This window comes from Canis lupus, chromosome 14 (assembly GCF_011100685.1).
Source record: "Canis lupus familiaris isolate Mischka breed German Shepherd chromosome 14, alternate assembly UU_Cfam_GSD_1.0, whole genome shotgun sequence".
Classification (NCBI taxonomy): domain Eukaryota; kingdom Metazoa; phylum Chordata; class Mammalia; order Carnivora; family Canidae; genus Canis; species Canis lupus.
The window spans coordinates 33,300,578-33,322,312 of NC_049235.1; the positions used below are offsets into that span (position 1 = coordinate 33,300,578).

At 34.9% G+C, this 21,735-nt stretch overlaps 1 protein-coding gene across 20 annotated transcripts in view; it reads left to right on the top strand.

Moving 5' to 3' along the window:
- The window catches only part of HDAC9 (histone deacetylase 9), a 911,202-nt gene that overhangs the window by 853,755 nt on the left and 35,712 nt on the right, over nt 1-21,735 (top strand). For all 20 annotated transcript variants that reach the window (XM_038557033.1, XM_038557034.1, XM_038557035.1 and 17 more), the window contains one exon: nt 11,367-11,451. In XM_038557033.1, coding sequence (XP_038412961.1) covers nt 11,367-11,451 — 85 coding nt within the window. The remainder of the gene's footprint in view (nt 1-11,366; nt 11,452-21,735) is intronic.

Here is a 21,735-nt window from a genome sequence, read left to right on the forward strand (position 1 = left end):
GGGCTCATCCCACAACCCATGAGATCATGACCTGAGTCGAAACCAAGAAGCAGACACTCCATTGATTTAGCCACCCAGGTGCCCCAGTGTCATGGTAGCTTTGGATGAAACTAGATAAATAAAGCAATAACCTCAGTAATAATCTCAGATTCTAACCTGCTTGTCCCTCTTATTTTATTCAAGTATTCCTTCAATATCTTACGTGGGCTGCATGGCCATAGCTGTTATCCTTTGTTTCTTGGTTTTCCTGATATTCTCATTAGACTTGTTAGATTTTTATCACTCCTCTTGACCAGAGATGTTTCTTTATTGTTATGTGATGTCACCCTTTATCATCCACATGTAGGTAGGATGCAGGCAGACTCAGTCTAAATAATCTCAGTAGTCTGTCAGTGTAGTTACTTGATTATCAATGAAATCAATCCTGATATACTTTTTTTTTCAATCTATTTGGTCAAGGATTTTAATGACTTTAAATGAATAAAAGGGATTATTTTGAGAATGACTCATGAATCACAATATGGATAAAATTATAACCAGATTTACTTAAGCAATCAAATTAAACATATACAACTAATTGCATACATCTCTAGGACAATTATTTAAACGGAACTTGAGTTTTAACTACCAACGCCTCCTCACTAGGGAATTGATAATAGTTCATCAGCATGGAAGGTCAGGTCTATATAGCAAACTGCTTCCCTTATCCTCTTGGTCTTAATCATCATATTCTTCCAAAGTTCTGTAATATCTTTGGTCCTGACAACTGAACCCTCTATCATTTTTTTTTGTTTTGGTTTGTAAGTGAACTTGTAGTCTGTATCTAAGAATATAATTTGTTGTTTTTGCTGAAACACTTACAATCTCACTTTTTTCCTTAAATGTGCCATAATATAGTAGAGAAAATATGGACTCAGACTTAGTTTCCCTATTCCCTTATGCCAGAAAACATACTCTCTTTTTTAAATGTCTTTAATCGTACAGTATAATATTCAGAAAACTAAGGTATGAATGTACAACTCAATGAAATACTACAAATCAAGCACATATATAACCATCAACCAAGTCAAAAAAATAAAATAATCTTATCACTTCAGGAGGCCCCGTATTTCCTTTTCCAATTAGTACTCCCTTTCTCTTTTCTGAAAGTAACCAATTTTATGCTTTCTAACGTGAAATTTTAATTTACCTATTTTTTAACTTTTTATACATTAAATCATAAAAATACATCTCTTTGTTTATAACCTATTTTGCTCAATATTCTGTTTGTGAGATTCACCCATGTTATTGCAACTAGCTGTAGCTCATTCATTTGTACTATTATATAATACTACACTTAACAAAAAGAATAGGAAAATGCCATAGTTTATTTATCCTACTTTTATTTTTTATTAATTTTTAATTTATTCTACTTTTAATGAATATAGGGAATTTTTCAGTTAGGGGGTCATTATGTACAATGTTATTATTGACTTTTTATATATATTTCTTGATGCACTTGTACACACATTTCTATTGACTGTATATATATATATATAACAGTGGTATTGCTGGGTTGAAAGATTTGCATATGTTTATTAGTCATAGATAATAACTGTTTTCCATAGTGGTTATCACAATACATACTCCTACAGGCAGCCCATGACTATTTCTGTTGCTCTACATACTTCCAACACTTGTTATTGTTAGTGTTTGAAAATTTTAAACATTCTTTGGGTGTGTGATCGTATTTCATCCTGGTTTTGTCTTGGCAGAATGCTAGTGAAGTAAAGCAGATCTTCATCTACTCTTCGATTATTTGTATATAACATTTATGAATACCTATTAAGTCTTTTTATCCACTTTTAGATTGTTATTTTTCCTACTGATTTGAGCAGTTCTTTATGGATTCTATTGTTGGTTTCATGTGTTGAAATATCTTGACTAATTACCCTTTTAATCATGTCCTTTGATAAATAAAAGTAATTTTTAATGTAGTACAAATCTATCACTTCCTTTATGATTAGTTCTTTTTGTATTCCTTTAAAGTTTTCTTTGTGTATACCTAAAGTCATGCAAATATTCTCCTCATTCCTTCCTTAAAGCTTTATTTTCACTTCAACATTTAGCTACACAGTCCATCAGGAATTGAATATGTATATAGCATGAAGTAGAAGTCAAGGTTTTTGGGATTTTTAATGTGGATATACAGTTGATCCTGTACCATTTACTAAAAAGATCATCTATTCTTTTTGACTCAGCAGTAGTATCTTTGTCTGTATACTCATGGAGATGCTATTCTATTCCACAGATCTGTTTGTCTATCCTCTTGATATTATTAGATGTCTTAATGACTATGGTTTTATGAGAAATCTTGATATCTGTTAGAACAAATCCCTCAGTTATTTTTTGTCTTCAAGATAGTCTTGGCTACATTTGTCCCTTCTATGTTTTCATATAAGATTTTAGAATCATCTTGTGCAGCTCCACAAAAGACATATAAATGCATTTATTTAATCAAGAAAAGCAAAGATTATCACATTGTAATTAAAAAATGCTGTTTAAGGGGACACTTTCTATAATATAATGATAAAGTTTGAATATTAAAAAGTGAAGAAAAAATGAACTACAGAAATCAACTGAAGGAAAGCTCATGTAGCTATATTAATATCAATCATATAAAGTGGACTTTAAGACAAAAAAAGAAATATGGATAGAGATAATATTGGTATAATATTCTATTAACTAAGAAGATGAAAAAATTCAAAAGTTATACATCTAATAATATAACTTCAAAACATATCAAGCAAAAATTGAAAAAACAATCATAACCACAATCATAATGACAGATTTTAACACACCTCTCTCAGAAACTGATGAGGAAGAAGACAACAAAAAGAAGGTATGTAGATTTAGATACTTTCATAAACTAGCCCTCACTGAAATATATAAGCCCTACCCAATAACTGCAGAGTAATATTCCTTTCAAAGACACCTTTAGTGTTTTCAAGAACAAGCTGTATTTGGGAGCATAAAGTGAATTCCAATAAATTTCAACTAATTGAATTCATACAGAGTATAACCTCTTACTACAGTGAATTAAACCAGAATCAGTTACATAACACAAGCAAATGGAAAGACATTCCATGTTTATGGATACCTGATATTGTTAAAATGCCCATACTTCACAAACTGATCAACATAATCAGTGCAATCCCCATCAGAATTCCAGTGGCGGGACTGGGTGGCTCAGTGGTTAAGCGTCTGCCTTTGGCTCACGATGTGATCCTGGGATCCAGAATTGAATCAAGTCCCTCATCGGGCTCCCTGTGGGGAGCCTGCTTCTCCCTTTGCCTCTCTCTCTCTCTCTCTCTCTCTGTCTTTCATGAATAGATAATAAGTAGGTCTTTAAAAAAATTCCAGTGGCATTTTTTATAGAACAAAAAATTTTAATTCCTATTAAACTACAAAAGACCGCAATAAATCAATCTTGAGAAAGAAGAACAAAGATGGAGTCTTTATACCTCCTAATTTCAAAATACACAGCTTTAGTAATTCAAACGAAATGACAATGCCATGAAGACAGACTTGTAGACTAAGGGAACAGAATAGAAAGCACTATGTGGTCAACTAACTGATCTTCAACAAAGGTCCCAAGAATACATAATGGAGAAAGGATAGTCACTTGAACAAACGGTGTTGGAAAAACTGGATATCCACTTATAAAAGAGTGAACCTGGACTCATATCTGCATTATACACAAACATAAACTCAAGATGTATTAAGATTTTTTTTTAATTTTTTATTTATTTATGATAGTCACAGAGAGAGAGAGAGGCAGAGACACAGGCAGAGGGAGAAGCAGGCTCCATGCACCGGGAGCCCGACATGGGATTCGATCCTGGGTCTCCAGGATTGCACCCTCGGCCAAAGGCAGGCGCTAAACCGCTGCGCCACCCAGGGATCCCCTGTATTAAAATTTAAATGTAATACCCAAAACTGTAAAACTCCTAAAAGAAACCAGGAAAGGTTTCATGACATTGGTCTTGGCAGTGATTTCAGAAATATGACACCAAAAGCACTGGCAATAAAACCAAGAATAAACAAGTAGGACTACATCAAATTTAAAAACTGTACAGCAAAAGAAACAATCAACAGAGTGTAGGACACCTGGGTGGCTCAGTGGTTAAGCATCTGCCTTTGGCTTTAGTCATGATCCAGGGATTCTGGGATTGAGTCCCACACTGTGCTCCCCGTAGGGAGCCTGCTTCTCCCTCTGCCTATGTCTCAGCCTCTCTGTGTCTCTCATGAATAAGTAAGTAAAATCTTAAAAAAAAATCAACATAGTGAAAAGGTAATCTATGGAAGTGGAGAAAATATTTTCAAGCATATATCTGATAAGATGTTCATTTCTAAAATATATAAAAACTCTTAACAGCTGAGTAGTAAAATATAGTAATAGCCTGATTTAAAAAATGGGCTAAGGACTTGAACAAAAATTTCTCCAAAGAATAAAGTGGCCACAAAGTATATGAGAAAATGCTTAATGTCACTAATAATCAATAAATGCAAGTCAGAACCACAGTGAAATATCACCTTTCATCTGTCAGTATGTCAGTGTGATTATCAAAAATGCCAAAGATGAGTGTTGGCAATTATGTGGATACATTGGAAACTTGCATGTTGTTGGTAGGAATGCAAACTGGTACAACTTCTCTGGAAAACAGTATATAGGACTCTCAAAAAATTAAATATGGAACTGCCTTATGATACAGCAATCTTACTTTTCGACATTTAACCAAAAGAATCAAGATTAAGATCTTGAAGACATATTAGCACTCCCATGATCATCGCAGCACTATTTACCAAGGACAACATGTGGACACAAGCTAAATGTTCACTGACAGATGAATGAATAAAAAATGTGGTGTATCCATACAGTGGAATACTATTCAGCTATTAAGAGGAAAGAGGGATCCCTGGGTGGCGCAGCGGTTTAGCGCCTGCCTTTGGCCCAGGGCGCGATCCTGGAGACCCAGGATCGAATCCCACATCAGGCTCCCGGTGCATGGAGCCTGCTTCTCTCTCTGCCTATGTCTCTGCCTCTCTCTCTCTCTCTCTGTGACTATCATAAATAAAAAAAAAAAAGTCTTTAAAAAAAAAAATAAGAGGAAAGAAATTTTGCAATATGTGAAACATGAATGAACCTTGAAGGTATTATGCTAAATGGAATAATCCAGTTGCAGAAAGACAAATACTGCATGATTCCACTTACATGGGGTTTCTAGAATAATCAAATTCATAGAATCAAAAAGTGGAATGGTGGTTGTCAAGGGCTAGAGGGAAATAGAAATGAGGAGTTACTAATCAATGGGCATAAAGTTTCAGTTAAGCAAGATGAATAAGCTCTAGTGATCTGCTCTATGACATTATGCCTATAGTCAATAATGTACACATAAAAATTTGTTAAGTGGTTAGATCTCATGTTAAGTGTTTTTGCTATGGTAAAATAAAATAAAAGTAAGATACCAATGATGTAAAATAAAATGAAGTATAAAAACAAAAGTAAAAACCCTTATATAATTTGAAATTCAAAACAGAAAGTCTCATTTATTCGTAAATTTCAAAATACAGTATCTCATGAACCAAATAAATAACAATAAAAATTCAAAAATATTTTGAGTTGAATGATTGTGAAAATCTGAGACATTAAAATTTGTGTTATGTATATAAAAGTGAATTGGGGGAAATATAAAGCTCTTAAATGTATATTAGAATGAAGTTTAAAATTAAAGATAGAAGCATACAACTGAAGAAGTCAAAAAAATCAAAGCAATAAATTAAACATGAAGTAAGCAAAACAAATATAAAGAGAAGAAATAATGAAATAAAAAACAAACATACGATTTTTAAAAGTCAAGTTTAGTGCTTTGAAATAATTAACAAAATCGACAGAAGCTTAGCAAGACTGACTAAGAAAGGTTATGCATTACTAGTACTCAAAATGAAAAGGGGAACTTTACCACAAATTTTAGTGTGTGGATTACAAGAGAGTATTAAAAATGTTTATGTTAGAATAATTTGAAATTTTATTTGAAATGGAAAATTTCTTATAAAAATACAACCTTGGGACGCCTGGGTGGCTCAGCTGTTGAGTGTTAGTTTTTGTCTTAGGGCATGATACCAGGGTCCGGGTTCGAGTCCCACATCGGGCTTCTTGTGGGGAGCTGCTTCTCCCTCTTCCTATGTCTCTGCCTCTCTCTCTCTGTGTCTCTCATGAATAAATAAATAAAATCTTAAAAAAAAATACAACCTTACAGAAACAGAATCAAGAAATTTGAGAAGGGAAAACTGATTGGGAAGTCATCAGAGATGAAGAAAAACCATGGAAGACTCGTAATTATAGGAAACAAACTGAGTGTTGCTGGAGGAGAGGTGGGAGGGCAGATGGGGTAATTGACAGATAGACATTAAGGAGGGCATGTGGTGAACATTGGGTGTTACATGCAACCGGTGAATTATTGAACACTACATCTAAAACTAATGATGTCGTATATGTTGGCTAATTGAATTTAAATTTTAAAAAAATAGAAAATTTAAATGCCACTATAATTAACAAAATTGAATCTTGAATGCCAAATTTACCAAGAGAAAATACTAGACCGATATAGCTTCATCAGTGATTTCTATAATTTATACTGTTTTAGAGTAAAAGGAGGGAGGTAGTGGAAAGAACTCTTCATAGATGATTTTTTGAGTATATGGTACCTCAAAACTTAAAAGAACATTATAAGAAGGGAATATTATAGGAAAATCATGCTCATAAGCATAGCAGTTAAAACACAAAACAAAATATTAGCCATTCATCAAAATCTTAAAAACCCGTAACAAAATTGTATTTAACCCAGGAACATAATATATTAACATTCCAAAATAAGATTGCGCCTGGATGGCTCAGATGGTTAAGCATCTTCCTTCCACTCATGTCATGATCTCCAGGTCCTGGGAGCAAGCCCTTGTTGGGCTCCCTGCTCAGTGAGGGGGTCTGCTTTTCCCTCTCACTCTGCCTCTCCCCCCTAATCCGTATGTTCCCCATTCTCTCTCTCTCTCAAATGAATAAATAAAATCTTTTTTAAAATTCCAAAATAAGTAATTATAATTGCTACATTAAGAGAATAATGAAGAAATATGACCATTTTAATAGATGCTTAAAAATCAGTGGATAAATTAAATACCCAATTATGTTAACTACTTTTGGCAAACTGGGAATAAAAGGAAAATTTATTAACTTGATAAAGGGTATCTATAAACATCCTACAGTATGCATCAGATCTAAGTGTGAAATATGGGAATTTTTCTTTGAAATCAAAAACAAGACAAAGACGCTCACTTTTACTGCTTCATTTTAACATTAATGGTGGTCCTAGACTGTGCAATAGGGTAAGAAAAAAAGTAAAAAGTTTGGAGAGAAATAAATCTCTCATTTTTCACAGATGATATAATTGTGTGTGTAGAAAGTATACAAAATTATTCATACATACATATATATAAATACGTATTACTGGAATTAATAACCAAGTTTAAAGTGATCAATTTAAAAATCAGTTAAAGTTCAGATCATTTAAAACTTCAATTACTATCAATTATATTGATTTAAAAATGAATTATCACTGTTGTTCTTCCTAATCTTTAACCCTAAACCATGCCCTGACTGTAGCAGGCAACCAAGAGAACCTGTTCCACTTAGGTGTGTTAGCTCTGAAGTCCTAAATAAAGGCAACCTCTTCATGCTTCCTTCAATTAATCTTTCCTTCATTCACTCAACAGTTTTTTAAATGCTCACCATATACCAGGCTCTGTCTTTGCCTTTAAATGGCTCAAAACAAAGTAGAAAGTTATAGACATGGCTTACTACAGTGATGTGTAGAGTAAAAAAGAATATTTGTATGGAAAGGAAGCACAAAGATGGGAGCAATTTGCTCTATCAAAGAATTTTAGAAAAGATTTCACAGAGCAGGCAATGTTCGTGTTGGTCTTGGATGATTTAGAAAGGTTTCACCAATTCAAATAAGGATAGAGAAAAATCAGATTTAGAAGATACAGAATAAATAAAGGCATAAAAGTGTGAAAATACTTGGTATATTTGGGAAACATAAAAGCTAACGAGAATAGCCAGTAGATCCTTTGCTTGGTTAATGTATACATTTACCCTCAGTACCTATTTGCAAAATCTCTAGCTTTTTTTCTGTTCTGTTCTTAATATGAAAATAGTAAAGTTGACTTTCATGTCTCATGAGTACAGAGTAAGTTTTACAACTCTTACTCAAGAGCTTCTCCAAGGATACACTTGCCTATTTCTATAAATGCATTTAGCTGACAATGACTTTTGATTATTTAAATGATCTGATTTTAAAGAATCTGAAAATTACTTATTTGCAACATGATGATGGCCACAATTTTTATGGTGTTTTAAAATAGCTGTATGCTTAGAAATTATGATATGTGAAACTTAGCAAACATCTGAATTACATCAATATGGTATTGCCACTTTGTGTAAAAAATATAGAAAAATAAGTTTCCCTGTCACTGAGTCAGAAAATATGTATAAAGGAGTTCTATAAGTAATGATTGCATTTACATTTTAGATCTAATAAGGGTGGATGAGGACCTATTGTGTCAAGAGGTTGTATTAAAATTATCTAGTGTATCTTATTGCTCTGTGATAATTATTATTACTTGAGGGAATTGCTCAGCAATGGTAGCATGATGGGTGTGTGATATTTCCTATGTCTGCATCTGCTTTATCTTCACATAAGCTTTATATACAAAAGTACTCTGATTTGCGTAAATTACGTCTTTTTCTTTGAATAACTAACATTGATTAGCCTCAATACATCTTATCAGCTGAACTAAATATATAACAGCTTTACTGCATATTCTTAGGTTTTGCCCCAAATGTAAGAAAAGGACTATTCATTTAATATTATTTCATTACAGCTAGTTATTAGATTACTAATAAAGACCAATACTCATAAATATTTCTTAAATAGCTGCTTCACTCAAATGTTTTTAGGGCTTTTAATTGTGAGTGATTAAGTCAACAAACACTCTAGAAAAGACAACTCAATTCTCTGATCCCTCTATACAAGATTTTAATTTTATGAAAACAAGACTCTAAAGGCCATTTGCCTTCTTGCCAATTCAGAGTATTACCTATTACCTTCTTGCAGAGCTACCCAAGAAAAAATAAAGAACCTACATTGAGGACTTTCTGAATTCATCTCTGTCTGTGTGTATACCCTCAAAATGAAGCAAATTGGGGCAATTTATTGAAGTTTAAATCCTCTAAATGGTGTTCACCTAAAACATGCAGGGAAATGGTTTGGGAAGCTTAAATTATCAGTGTAATTGCTTTAATTCTCTAGGTTGCTTTTATAACTAGATACAACTTTATCATTTCTAACTGACAATTCCAAACTGGAGGTTAAGGGTTGTTTGTATTTTTATCCTCAATACCCTGAATCATATTTACATTCTATATAACCCAGGTCTTAAAAATAGCTCACAAACCTCAATGCAAGAGAGTTCCAGAAGTGAGGTTTTTACATTAATGATCTGCCTGTAGTTTTCTTTCCAGTAGCCAGCACCTTTCAATTTCTTAGCATTTTTACTCTAATGTCCCAGGAAAGCTTTTGAAGAGCTAAATATGCTGAAATCACCTCATTCTTTTGTTCTTAGGTATTTGAATATTGAGTGATGTTTCAACGCATTTTATTAGTAAAATCTACTTGATTTCTATTAAAAATTTTCTCTAATCTCTGAGACCAAAGTGAAAGGAAAGAGTATTTATAAGCAAGGTAACTCAACCTTAATCTTGAGTAAGTTTTCCAAGTAACCTTTTGCCTATGATTCACTAGTTCCTCTGAGTTAGGAGTGTGTTACTAGGATAACATATTCTTGGAGATACTCTCTGAAATACCAACTTTTTAAAAGATGATTTTAACAAATTTTAAGAATTTGAGACTATAGAACCTTTTCACTGACTCTCTCTCTCTCTCTAAACTGTATTGCAAATAACCTTTTGATGTTTTAAAGATTTTTCTTTGGCAGCTAAGAAAAACACTCTTGAAAGTTGTATTTAGTGAATTTACCCATGTATAAATATCCCTAAGCTAGTCGGTTATCCTATGGCATCTGGAAGAAAGGTGCTATTGTTTTAGATTCCATGATTGAAGTATAGAATAATCAATTCAGAGAGACCCTGGGGGGAAGATTCACTCACATATGCTGTGGAAACTTGGAATTCCTGAGTTTTTAGGTTTTTTTCTACAGATAAAGAGACATAGATGAGTTTATGTTTCAGTACAATGTCTAGTGACATCGGTTACTTTTCGTGCCATATTGACCATCAGTTTGAATTTGAGACTATTAACTTTAAATTTTCTAAGAAAACTCTATTTTTGTTAATGTCTTTGTTACTATTATTTTCCTTGCTTTCTGGGTCACAATAGTTAGCTATTTTGTTTGCAAGTGGTCTGGCTCCACAGTTTCTGCTGCCGTACACCAAGCTACATCATCAAGGTATTCCCAGGATGCATCATCAGATTTAGTTCTGCCAAAACACTCCATAAATTATTTAAAGTTCCTCTTCATTTCTTGCAAAGCAGCATTTGCTAAGCTTATCCATGAAAATCAGTGTAATTCCAGAAGATCATGATAGATTTGCAAGACAGGAATTTGTCCTGTGCTTCTACATGGACATCTGCATAGTTATGAATACAGTAGAAGTTAAATGAAAATGCACAGTTACTTCCCCTTAAAAATGCACAGTTATTTTAGCTTTGGTCTTTTTTGAACATTTCCTCTATCATTTATTGAATAGCCGTTGAATAAGAGCAGCTGTGTCTCATGGCTTTCTATTGTCTTGTGAAGTGTCCAGAAGTGTGAGGTGGTTCATTGTAAAAACACTCCAAAAGTCTGGATAATAGACTGCTCAGTTTCTGTCTACTGCAGCTTCCCTGAGGTTCTGTTTGCAGGGCCCAGCTGCATATACAGACATGATGGAATTTGGTTTGTGAAGAACTTACAAAAATGACACAAATAACTCAGATTTTTAATGAATAATACACAGACATGCACCTGCTTCAGGGACTTCACAGATTAGTTTTGTGACCAATAGAAAAGCCCCTTGGAATTCAATTACACGGCTGCAAAACAGAAAATAAAACTGGCTACACTATTATAACTACTATCAGCAAAATGAAAATATTAACTAGTTCTTGGAGAAAGCTTTTTTTTTTTTTTGGTTGTTTTGGTTTCCTTTGGCTTCTGTCAGACTTACTATAAAGTCATAATATTCTGCTCATTATTATCTACTGTTCTTGCAGCTGGAACCCCTTGCCGAAGATATTCTCCACCAAACACCGAATATGAATGCTGTTATTTCTTTACAGAAGATCATTGAAATTCAAAGTATGTCTTTAAAGTTTTTTTTTTTAATTTCTAATCAGGTAAAACTAATTAAACTTATACTGAAAATGAAAGCACATGAAAAACATATATTCCATATTTCAAAAAAATAGTCCATATTTCAAAGATTTTCAGAGAATGTAAACATTCAAATACTGGGGACCAAAACCTCTGAAAAAAGACTGAGATAAAGGAACTGACAGATGAAGAAGGCGAGACTGGAGAAGATTTTATAAGCCTGGGTACAAAATCCTGTCATTACAGTAACTGCTCATTTCCACTGAAAGTAAATTAAGAGGCTCTATTATATGTTATTCTAGATCTCAAGGAGAGGAATCTTGAAGTGATCTTTGATAGCCTTCTCATATTCTAATACCTCCTTTAGGTCATCAATAGTATAAAAATATCTAGTTTTATATATATTATTTTCTTTTATTCTGAGCATTCTTTTGCCATTATACACAGGTTATTAAAAGTTATTATTATATATATTCTGATCATATCACTTTCAATAAATATTCTTGAATACTTATGACATGTTGATAGAAGATAACTTGATAAGTTATCAAGTTATAAAGAAGAATAAGGTAGTTTCTGGCACCAAAGAGTTATGGTCCAGTGAGTGAGAGACACTTAAATAGATCCTTCCAGTGCAGGGCCATGAGGAGCACTGAGCTCATGGAGAAAGAGCATCCTCTTTCTTAATTCCTTTTCAGCTGGGTTGAGAGATGCTAGAGTGAGGAATGTTCAAGGAAGGCTTCTTGGCAATGTTAGGGCCAGAGCTTGTTCTTAAGGACTGAACAGGATTTTGGCCAGATGAAGAGTGAATGTTTGGAAGAGAATAACTGAAGCAAAGATCTCAATTTTTGCATAGGTGTGAAAAAGCATAGTTTGTGTGTATCTTCAGAAACTGTACTTTGCCTTTTATATTAGATCTAATTTCCTAGTAAGGACTTTCTACTGCATGGCTTTCTTCCTTTTACTTACCACTGATGTTTTCAAGTGATTTTTGTAGTCTACTATAGGCAAACAAACCTGTTTGACTCTTGAAAAAGGCTCATTCTATCAAAATTTGCTGTATAACAATTCTACCACTATGGATTGTGAATATTAGTCTTCTGTTCCAAAATGCATTTCATAGTACCCAACACTGACCACTTACTGCATTTAAAATTCCATTTCCTTCTAAACTACTGAGGATTGCATCCAGCATTTGTAAATCCAATACTTCCACAAACTCTCAGCAATAACATGTGGATTTTAATTATTAGCATTTTTCTATTATTTTTTTCTATTATTTGAGAGGTTTTTGTTGTGTGTTTTATGGTCTGTTAATTTTGGTTCCTTAGATGATAACCATCAGGAGGACGAGAATCACATCTTTTCATCCCTGCAGATGCCTGTAGAAAGGGTTAGCAGCAGGGGAGAGATTTGAAGTGCATGTGAGCCTGGAAATTGAGGGTAGGCAGATTTAAGTAGGTAGGATTTGATCTTTAAGGCTCTAGGGAACAAAAATTTGGTTTGCATCAAAGGGAGCTTCTGAAGAGGATTTCCTCTTTCTTAGTCATGGACATATGATGTAGTAGGCATTGTTGTTGGCTACTCAGCAGTAGTACCTTCCTCACTTCCACTCAAAAGAAGCCTGGTTTTAGTCATGAGTCCTTGCCACCAGATGCCATGCAACTCAGGGGAAGATGAATTTATGCCCAGCTCCAGAGAAGCTGTTGATAGTCTAAGGCTAGTCAACCCACTTAACAGTGGTTAGTTAAGGAGTGGGTACATGATCCAATTTTGGCCAATGAGAATCAGAGGTGGCTTCATGGGTGTTCAGCCTGTGTGGTCACATAGGCCTCACACTTAGAATGGCCTTCTGCATGGTTTAATGCTCTTATTATTGCTGCCTTTAAATTCTTACTAAGTTTTGAACAAAGGACCCACATTTATTTTTGCACTGAACCCTGCAAATTATGCAGCCAGTCCTGATAAGACTCAGAATATTAGTGATGTGAAAAGATATTTGCCAAGAAAGACTAATACTAACATGACCACAGGGAGAACTAAGGTTGTGGTTGAGAAGAACTAAATGGTGAGTTGAGGTAAAGGGAAAGACAAATCAAGATGAGAGTGATCTCTTGTCATTTGGGACATAGAGTAGAAATCAGTACAAAGAAAGTTGTTTCAGACTGTTGCTTTGACACTATGTGGTACATTTTTATGTAGTTCTGTGAATTGTGTGTCTTTTGGGGGTATTTAATTGTATGTCTTTAGAGCCACTCTTCCAGACTACAGAAACAGAAAGGGGCTGCATAAGGCCCATAAGGCAATAAAATAAAGTGGGTGTTTCCGAGTAACAAACCATATAATGGCTTGATAAATTAAAATTATGGGCTTCTAGGTTAGCAAACAATGTTAGATTTCCTTACAAACTATAAAATTGTACTCTTATTTTTCTCTGTTTTATAACCTACTCTTCCATTTCAAGTGCTCTTATAGGACTCCAGGTGCTTGACTGGGCTCCCTATTTCCCCTTTGGTGGGGAAAGTAGTCAGGACTCGCCACATAATTTGTGGATCCCAGTGCAAGATGAAAATGTATGAATGCTTCCATGTTAAAAAATTATCATAATTCAAGAAGGTGACCACAGAGCATTGAATCAAACATGGGGACTCTTCTGTGCATGGGTGTCCTTTGCAACTACACAGGTTGCCTTTAAGGTAGCCTTTGTTTAAGAAATCCTCCTCACATATGTCTCTGAGCATCACACAGGTGCCTCCTTTTAACTTTGGGAAGAGTTTGAATTTCAGCCTACCTCCTAGTATAGGTTGTAAAGGATTTCTTTTGTGCTACAGTTTGGGACTACAGTATCAGAAAACTATGTAAATGTTAAGAAGCAGGATTTGTAGCATGTGGGAAACATTCAGGCAAGTTCCTAGATAGCCTTGTCCTGAGGCAGACAGCAAGGTGCTGACAGGCCTTATGTGAGTTTTTCTTTGAGAACTGAGCCCCCCAGCTGAGGATATGCAGGTGCTGGAGGCTGTGATTAGCATTGGCCCTTTGCCTGGCCACATGTATGAGAATATTTGGCAGCACGACCATCCTGGTTGTCCTGTCCTTCTTTATGTTACTCATTTAACTGAGAAGAAAAGACCTTACAAGGTGACACAGCAGGGCAACCATTCCTCCTGACAGGTAATAAAGAACCCTCCTAACTCTCAAGATGGTGGATGTATATGAAGATCAACCATTTTTGAGATGACAAAAGAGATGGTCAAGAAGCTTTGTTTGCGCATGCAGTTCACTCGGCTGACAAGTGTTTTGCTTCATCCCTCTTTAAGTTTTCTAGACTTAGCTCAGATGTTATCTCTTTTGGGAAGTCATGTATCCCTTCACTGTTACTCTAGATTTAGTACATTTCCTGTGTGTTTTCATAGTAGGGATTGTTTTTGCTGATGTTGGTTTTAATCACTGAATCCTTTGCACAGTGTCTGGCACATAGTAGGCATTGTGCCAAAGTTTACTGAATGAATGAATCAGCTGATCTGTCAATATTTGCCACATTTTTTAAAAATTTTTATTTGTTTATGATAGTCACACACAGAGAGAGAGAGAGAGAGAGAGAGAGAGGCAGAGACATAGGCAGAGGGAGAAGCAGGCTCCATGCCCCGGGAGCCCGACGTGGGATTCAATCCCGGACCTCCAGCATCGCGCCCTGGACCAAAGGCACCCGCTGTGCCACCCAGGGATCCCCACATTTTTTTTCTTAGCCCAGGTTGTTTTTTGCTTTGTTTTGTTTTTGTTTTTAACTATCTAAGGTAATTATACTCCTTGGTTAACCCATGCAGACAAGAGATTAAAAAGAATGGGAAAAAATATACATGAGCTCTTTTCTTCTATCTTCCATACCCCATAATGATGAATCATTTCTAACTTAGAAAGAACGTGAATTACTTGTGAGATACCATTTCCATCACTAATCTTTGAAGTGCCAATTCTCAGAGTTGAAACTAATTGTCAGCTGGTGGCTGTAATCACCAAGTGATGCCAAGTAAGTCAGCCCAGAGAAGGATAAATGATCCTCATATGTATGTTTCCTTTCTGAAAACCTATCGCAACAACTTACAGAGTCTTTTGCATTCTTCATTTCTTCTTTTGCATTACAAGGTGAGAAAGGTTTCCAAATGCCATTTTTTCACACCAGTCCTTGCCCATAACATTTTCACTGATTTTGAAGGGAGGAACCATGAAGTGAGTTTTCCATAAAACTAAATTCATGTAGTTTGAAGACTGTAATTTTAAGCTCTAAAACATATAATGAATGATATTGATATTGATCTGTGAAACCCCAAAATATGAAAACCACAAGTATAGAGCCATGGTTTCCTTTTATTTATTTAAATTTTTAGTAAGAAGAGTACTCCTTTTAAGTGTCAACCAATTTTGTAGACCTCCTGCATGATAATAGTGATAATCATAGTATCTTTTGATTTGCGGATCAAGAAAAATATATATGTACACAAAGATTTGAGGATTCTTTAAAAATTTTGCTGCAATCCTCCAGTGGTTTGTAGCTGATAAGTTGAAAAACACTAGTGTAGAGGATTTAAAAATGACAGGAACTCCAATATAATCCTCTCTGCCACTCACAAGCCATGATGATGAGTAAGCCAGTTAATTTTTCTGAGAAATTTCAATATGGCATATCACCATACTACTTCACTAAGTTGGATCTACTGTGACAACAAAATGGGAAATAAGAAGCAGGATCATAAGAAAAACTGGCTAGTATTTTCCCCCTTCACCTCCATTCTCATCTTTTCCCCACTCTAGGGATTCTTCTCTTGTTTAGTGGATTGGGGTCTTAAAATTTCTTATCATGCCAATCACAGCAAAATGGTTACATAGGCCAGAATGAAGAAGGGACAGTATTTGTCATTTATGTTTTTGTCAAACAACATCTATGTTTTCTACACATAAAATTTGTCAGGATAGCTAAATCTCTATTTATTAAAACACACATACACACAGAGTTATTTAGGGCAATGAGAAATGAATTTGGGATCTTCTGAATTAATCCAGTTTCTGAGGCCAGTATGAAGATGGATATGATTTTCTCATTCCAGGAGAATATACCATGTAACCAGATAATTAACTTAGGTAGTCAGTATCCACTATTTCAAGTACCACAATGAAATAAGAAGTAACAAATGATTTTACAAGCAAACCAAAGGCAAGCTAATTTTGTTGACTTCACTTCTACTCTATTTCCAATGGAGATAACTAGCTGGTAAAATACAAACAGTTTTTTTTTAAAGATTTTTTTTTTTAAAAATTCATTCATGAGAGACACACACAGAGAGGCAGAGACATAGAGGGAGACGTAGGTTCATCACAGGAAGCCTTATGCAGGTCTCAATACCCAGACCTGGGATCATGCCCTGAGCAAAAGACAGATGCTCAACTGCTGAGCCACCCAGGTGTCCCAATATACAAACACTTTTGATGTACCAGGTGGATAATCGAAGGAGTGCTATTCAGTTCTCTTGGCATTTAAGAGATCTAGATAGTAATTAATGAAACAAAGCTCTTAAAGTAAGGTAAGACTTGTTCTAAAGAAACAACCATTGTTTTCCTTTAAGTGAAATGCCATTCTCAGCCATCTCCTCTTATCAGCCTAATACCTTTTATCTACTCCCTTATCAAGGAGAAGAGACATTCACATCAGACAAATCAGGAGAAAATCCAGATTGTTTCTAAACTGAAAGGAATCTGAGGGAATCCCTGGGTGGCTCAGTGGTTTAGCACCTGCCTTTGGCCCAGGGCATGATCCTGGAGTCTCGGGATCAAGTCCCGCACTGGGCTCCCTGCACGGAGCCTGCTTCTCCCTCTGCCTGTGTCTCTGCCTCTCTCTGCCTCTCTGTGTCATGAATAAATAAATAAAATCTTAAAAAAAAAAAAAAAAGGAATTTGTTTACATCTCTTGTGAGGGAACTGTCCAATATATTGACCTCATGGGGCTATGCACACCGATTAGAGTTGTTCCCCAGATTGCAACATGCATGCACAAATCATCTTAAAAGCTTTACTAGCTTCTTAACTCCACACCCAAATCCTAAACTACACTCCATTTTCTTCTCTCTTTTTTTCCTTATTTTATTTTGCTTTTCTACCTTTTTTTTTTTTTTCTTATCTCTTTCTCTTTTCCTCTCTCCTCCATCACCATCCTATTGAGATCCAGGGGAGAAGAATAAGAGATACCCACAATATTGGAAAGGAAGTTTTAACTCAAGGATTTGGGGGATCCATTTCAGTCAGAGAAAGAACTTGGTCAAATCTGCATTTCAAAAGATTATTACGTCTGCAGTAGGGACCGGAGAGTTAGTATGGCTTATTGTCAGATGTGAGCAGTTTAATTCAGAAGTAGAATTGACTTGGTATGTTAATTAATTGTCATGGGGAGGATTAACAATTTCTAGGTTTCAGATTTAGACAACTGAGTAGATGATGTTGTCACCTGTGATAGGGAACAGTGCAGGTAAAAATGGTTTGAAGAGAAAGATGAAAAATATTATACTTAAGAAGAAGAAAATTGGGGTGCCTGGCTGGCTCAGTCAGTAGAGCATGAGACTCTTGATCATGGAGTTGTGAGTTTGAGCCCCATGTCAGGCGTAGAGTTTACCTAAAAAAGGAGAGGAATAAGAAGAACTTCTGCTGATTAAATGCTTGAAGTTAGGAGGGAAGGCAACATTATCCTAAATACCAGTTTTCTTACTACAGTGAAGTTATTGGGGGATATTAGATTAAATTATGCACACAATGCAAACCCTGTAAACTGCTAGCAAATAATAAAGTAACAATTGCTGAGTGCTTTCAGTGTGCCAGGCACTGTTCTAAGCATTCATATTACTATAAATTAACTTATTTAATCTTAACAGCCCTATGAAGTAGGTACTATTTTCATTTCCATTTTATGCCAAGTAAACTGAGGCATAGCTAGGTCAATTAACTTCCCCAAAGTTATATAGTTAACAAGTGGGTAAAGGCAACATCATAAATCAAGCAGTCTAGCTTCAGTCTATAGTCTTAGCCAATGTGTCATTCTATCTCACAAATTCATTCATTTTGCCGTTTTTGTGTATACTTTTTCCATTTCTTCAAAAAATGACATGTTTAGAAAAAAATCAATTTAACTGAAGATTTGGAGTTTGGGAAGTTCTGGTTAAATGAGGTTTAGTCAGTTCTATGAGGGCAGTGCCAAATTACAAGGAGCCATGGAGCTATGAATCTACTTTGGAGCCCCTTGTAAACTTGCAAAATACATCTAATCACAGAAAAATGCAAGGATTGGCAGAATTTCAAATCCCTGCCCTGTTGAGTTTAAACCTTGACTGTTGTCAGGTGTGAGCTGCTATTTGTCATAGATTTTTTTGGCTTAGACAGAGGCCTTGACGTTGCAGCCCTGGGCCAGGCAGACCTTCATTGAAGAAAAGCAGCATTAAACATTTTCCCACTATTAACCCCACGAAACCTTGCTTGCATCAAATCCAGGCCAAACTTGTACATGGGGGTCTTTGAAAGTTTATTTTGAACTTCTAATTAACCATTCTCCTAAAATGTTGAGACCGATTATTGTTTGGTGGCACACTAATACTAGAATGTACCAAAACTGAAAGGAAAATTTGCTATCTGCTTAGAGTTTTAACCTGCCTGGGTTTTTTTTATTCCAACTGCATCTGTAATTATGAGTTTTGTTTCACTTGAGTTCTACTAAAGCAAAACTAATCAAACCACAAGAATAAATAGAACTATGCATGTTTCCGGAATTGAACACTCTTTAAGAAGAATGCATTGTGATTGTACACTCAGCTGTTAGCACCCGGATGAGCTTCACACACACACACATTTGATACTATTCACTGAGATAAGGTGTGTTAGAAAGTCAAGTACAGGAGAAGATCGTTTGCTAAATTTTTATATATTATGTCTAGTCCTTACACAACTCTGTAATGAATAGTTTCCTCATCTTGTTCATTAATAAATTGAGGCTTAACAAGTGTTAAGTGTTAGGTATCTTGTTGAAGGTCTTTCGACCAGTAAGCAATAAAACCAAGATTTGAATTCGGATCTGACTGTGCTATCAAAGCCCACTTTCTTTCTGTTAAAGCATATGACCTTCCTGTTCTCTTTTCACAGGTAAGAACAAAGTTTCACCACATTTCCTATCCCCAGGTATCTTAGGATACACACTAGACCAGACCTCCCTTGAAATATAATAGGTTCTGTATACATTTAAACAGACTATTTTAATACATTATCAGGCTTGCTAGAATGTAAGGGAATAGGAGAAAAAAAGAAATAAGCTAAAATTTAATATAGAGTAAGTAACACAAACAGGGAGAAATCCATGGGTCAAATGACAAGAAAGCCTAAGGTCTGCACTAAAGTTGGGGATATATATTTGATGGGTTTCAAAGAGTTTTTATCTTGGTCTACTAGTTCTGAGGAAGCAAATGCAGTTTCATTCTGGAGGAAAAGTATCCCTAATTTGGACCCTAGTATATACAGAGATAGAAGTCAACAAAATATGAATTCAAAATATATATATATAAACATATTATCAACAAAATATGAATTCAAAAAATATATATAAACATATTTAAATAAATGGATGAAATCAATTACAAAAGGGCACAAATCACTAGAGAAAGTCAGCAAAAAAGAGAAACAAGAGAATAATAAGCCTTATTTATGGGGTTAAAATGGAGGAAGGGCACTATTTTCAAGTAATAATAATGGATTAAATATACTAGTGTATTTTCACTCCTCCATGGAACTCCAAAGAAAGAGGGTTTTTGTTTTGTTTTGTTTTTCAGACATACACAGATAGAGATAAAGAATAAAAGAGGAATAATAGGAACCTGGAGAGCAGATGACCATCTGTTACTGTCTTAGCAGACCTGGGGAAAAAAATCCTAAACCAATCTCCGCCAGAGAGTGTTACATCAGACCCATATGCCATAGAATTGTCGACCCGCACACCTAAGACTCTTTATTTCATCATATATTTTTATCATTTCTTTTAATTCATTTTTTTCCTTTCTTCACTACTACATCCATCTTGAAAACAGTAACACTTAAATTCATTTGGCCTTCTATCTTTCAACCTGCCTTAAAAATCTTGCCTTTCTACTTTACCAATCTAATTAAATCTCAACCCTAGATATATTCTACAGAGAACTTTCTCCATCACTGGGCCTAAATAAATAGATCAGCTCATGAACAAACCTTAAACTGTAACTACCAAACTGCTATCTTTGAACTGTTCATTGCCTTCAACATTCAGCTACCTCACTCCAGCTACCTCAGTCCTTCAGTTTACCACCTATTTCTCTTCAAGTCTTCAGGAACAAAGTCCTGAAAATTGTTTCTATCTAGCCATCCCCATTTTCTTAATTCTAATCCCTGTCAGAACCACTCTATTTTGGTAGCAATCTCACTGTGGTCACCAATGGCCTTTCTGCTGCCAAATTTTAAAAGGCAATTTTATTAAACTTTTTATTTTGAAATGATTTTAGATTTAGAGAAAAGCTGTAAGTATAATACAAAGTTCTCATATGACCTTCACCCAGCTTCCCCTGAGGTTGATATCTTATATAACCATAGCACAGTTGCAGAAACTGAGAAATTAATAGTAATACAATTCTGTTAACTAAACTGCAAACTCTCTTTGGAGTTCACCAGTTTTCTTGTTCTATTTTAGGATTCAGTCTATGATTGACCCATTGCATTTAGTTTTTGTGACTCAGTCTTCTCACATCTCTCAGTTCCTGTTTTTCCATGCCTTTTATGACCTTGATTCTTTGAAGAGTTACTGGTCAGTTAGTTTGAAAAATGTCTTTCAGCTTAGTATTCTCTGATGTTTCCTCACAATTAAAGTGAGGATGTGCATTTTGGACAAAATTATCACAGCAGTGATGATGCAGTTGCTTAGTGCTTCAGATCTGTTGTACATAAGGTCAATATGTCTTATTATTGGTGAGGTTAACCTTGATCATTTGATTAAGGAGCTTTCCAATGTGATGTTACCATGTTTCCCTTTGGAGTTAATATATATATATATATGTTGGAAAAATAGTTTGCAATTATGCAAATATCCTGTTTCTCTTCAAACTTTTGTCCACTAATTTTAACAGCCAATGGTAGATCTGACTTGCAAAAATTATTACTCTGGTGTTCCAATACTGATTTTCTATTTTCCTTACTCCTTAGAAGTTATTATTTGGGAATTAT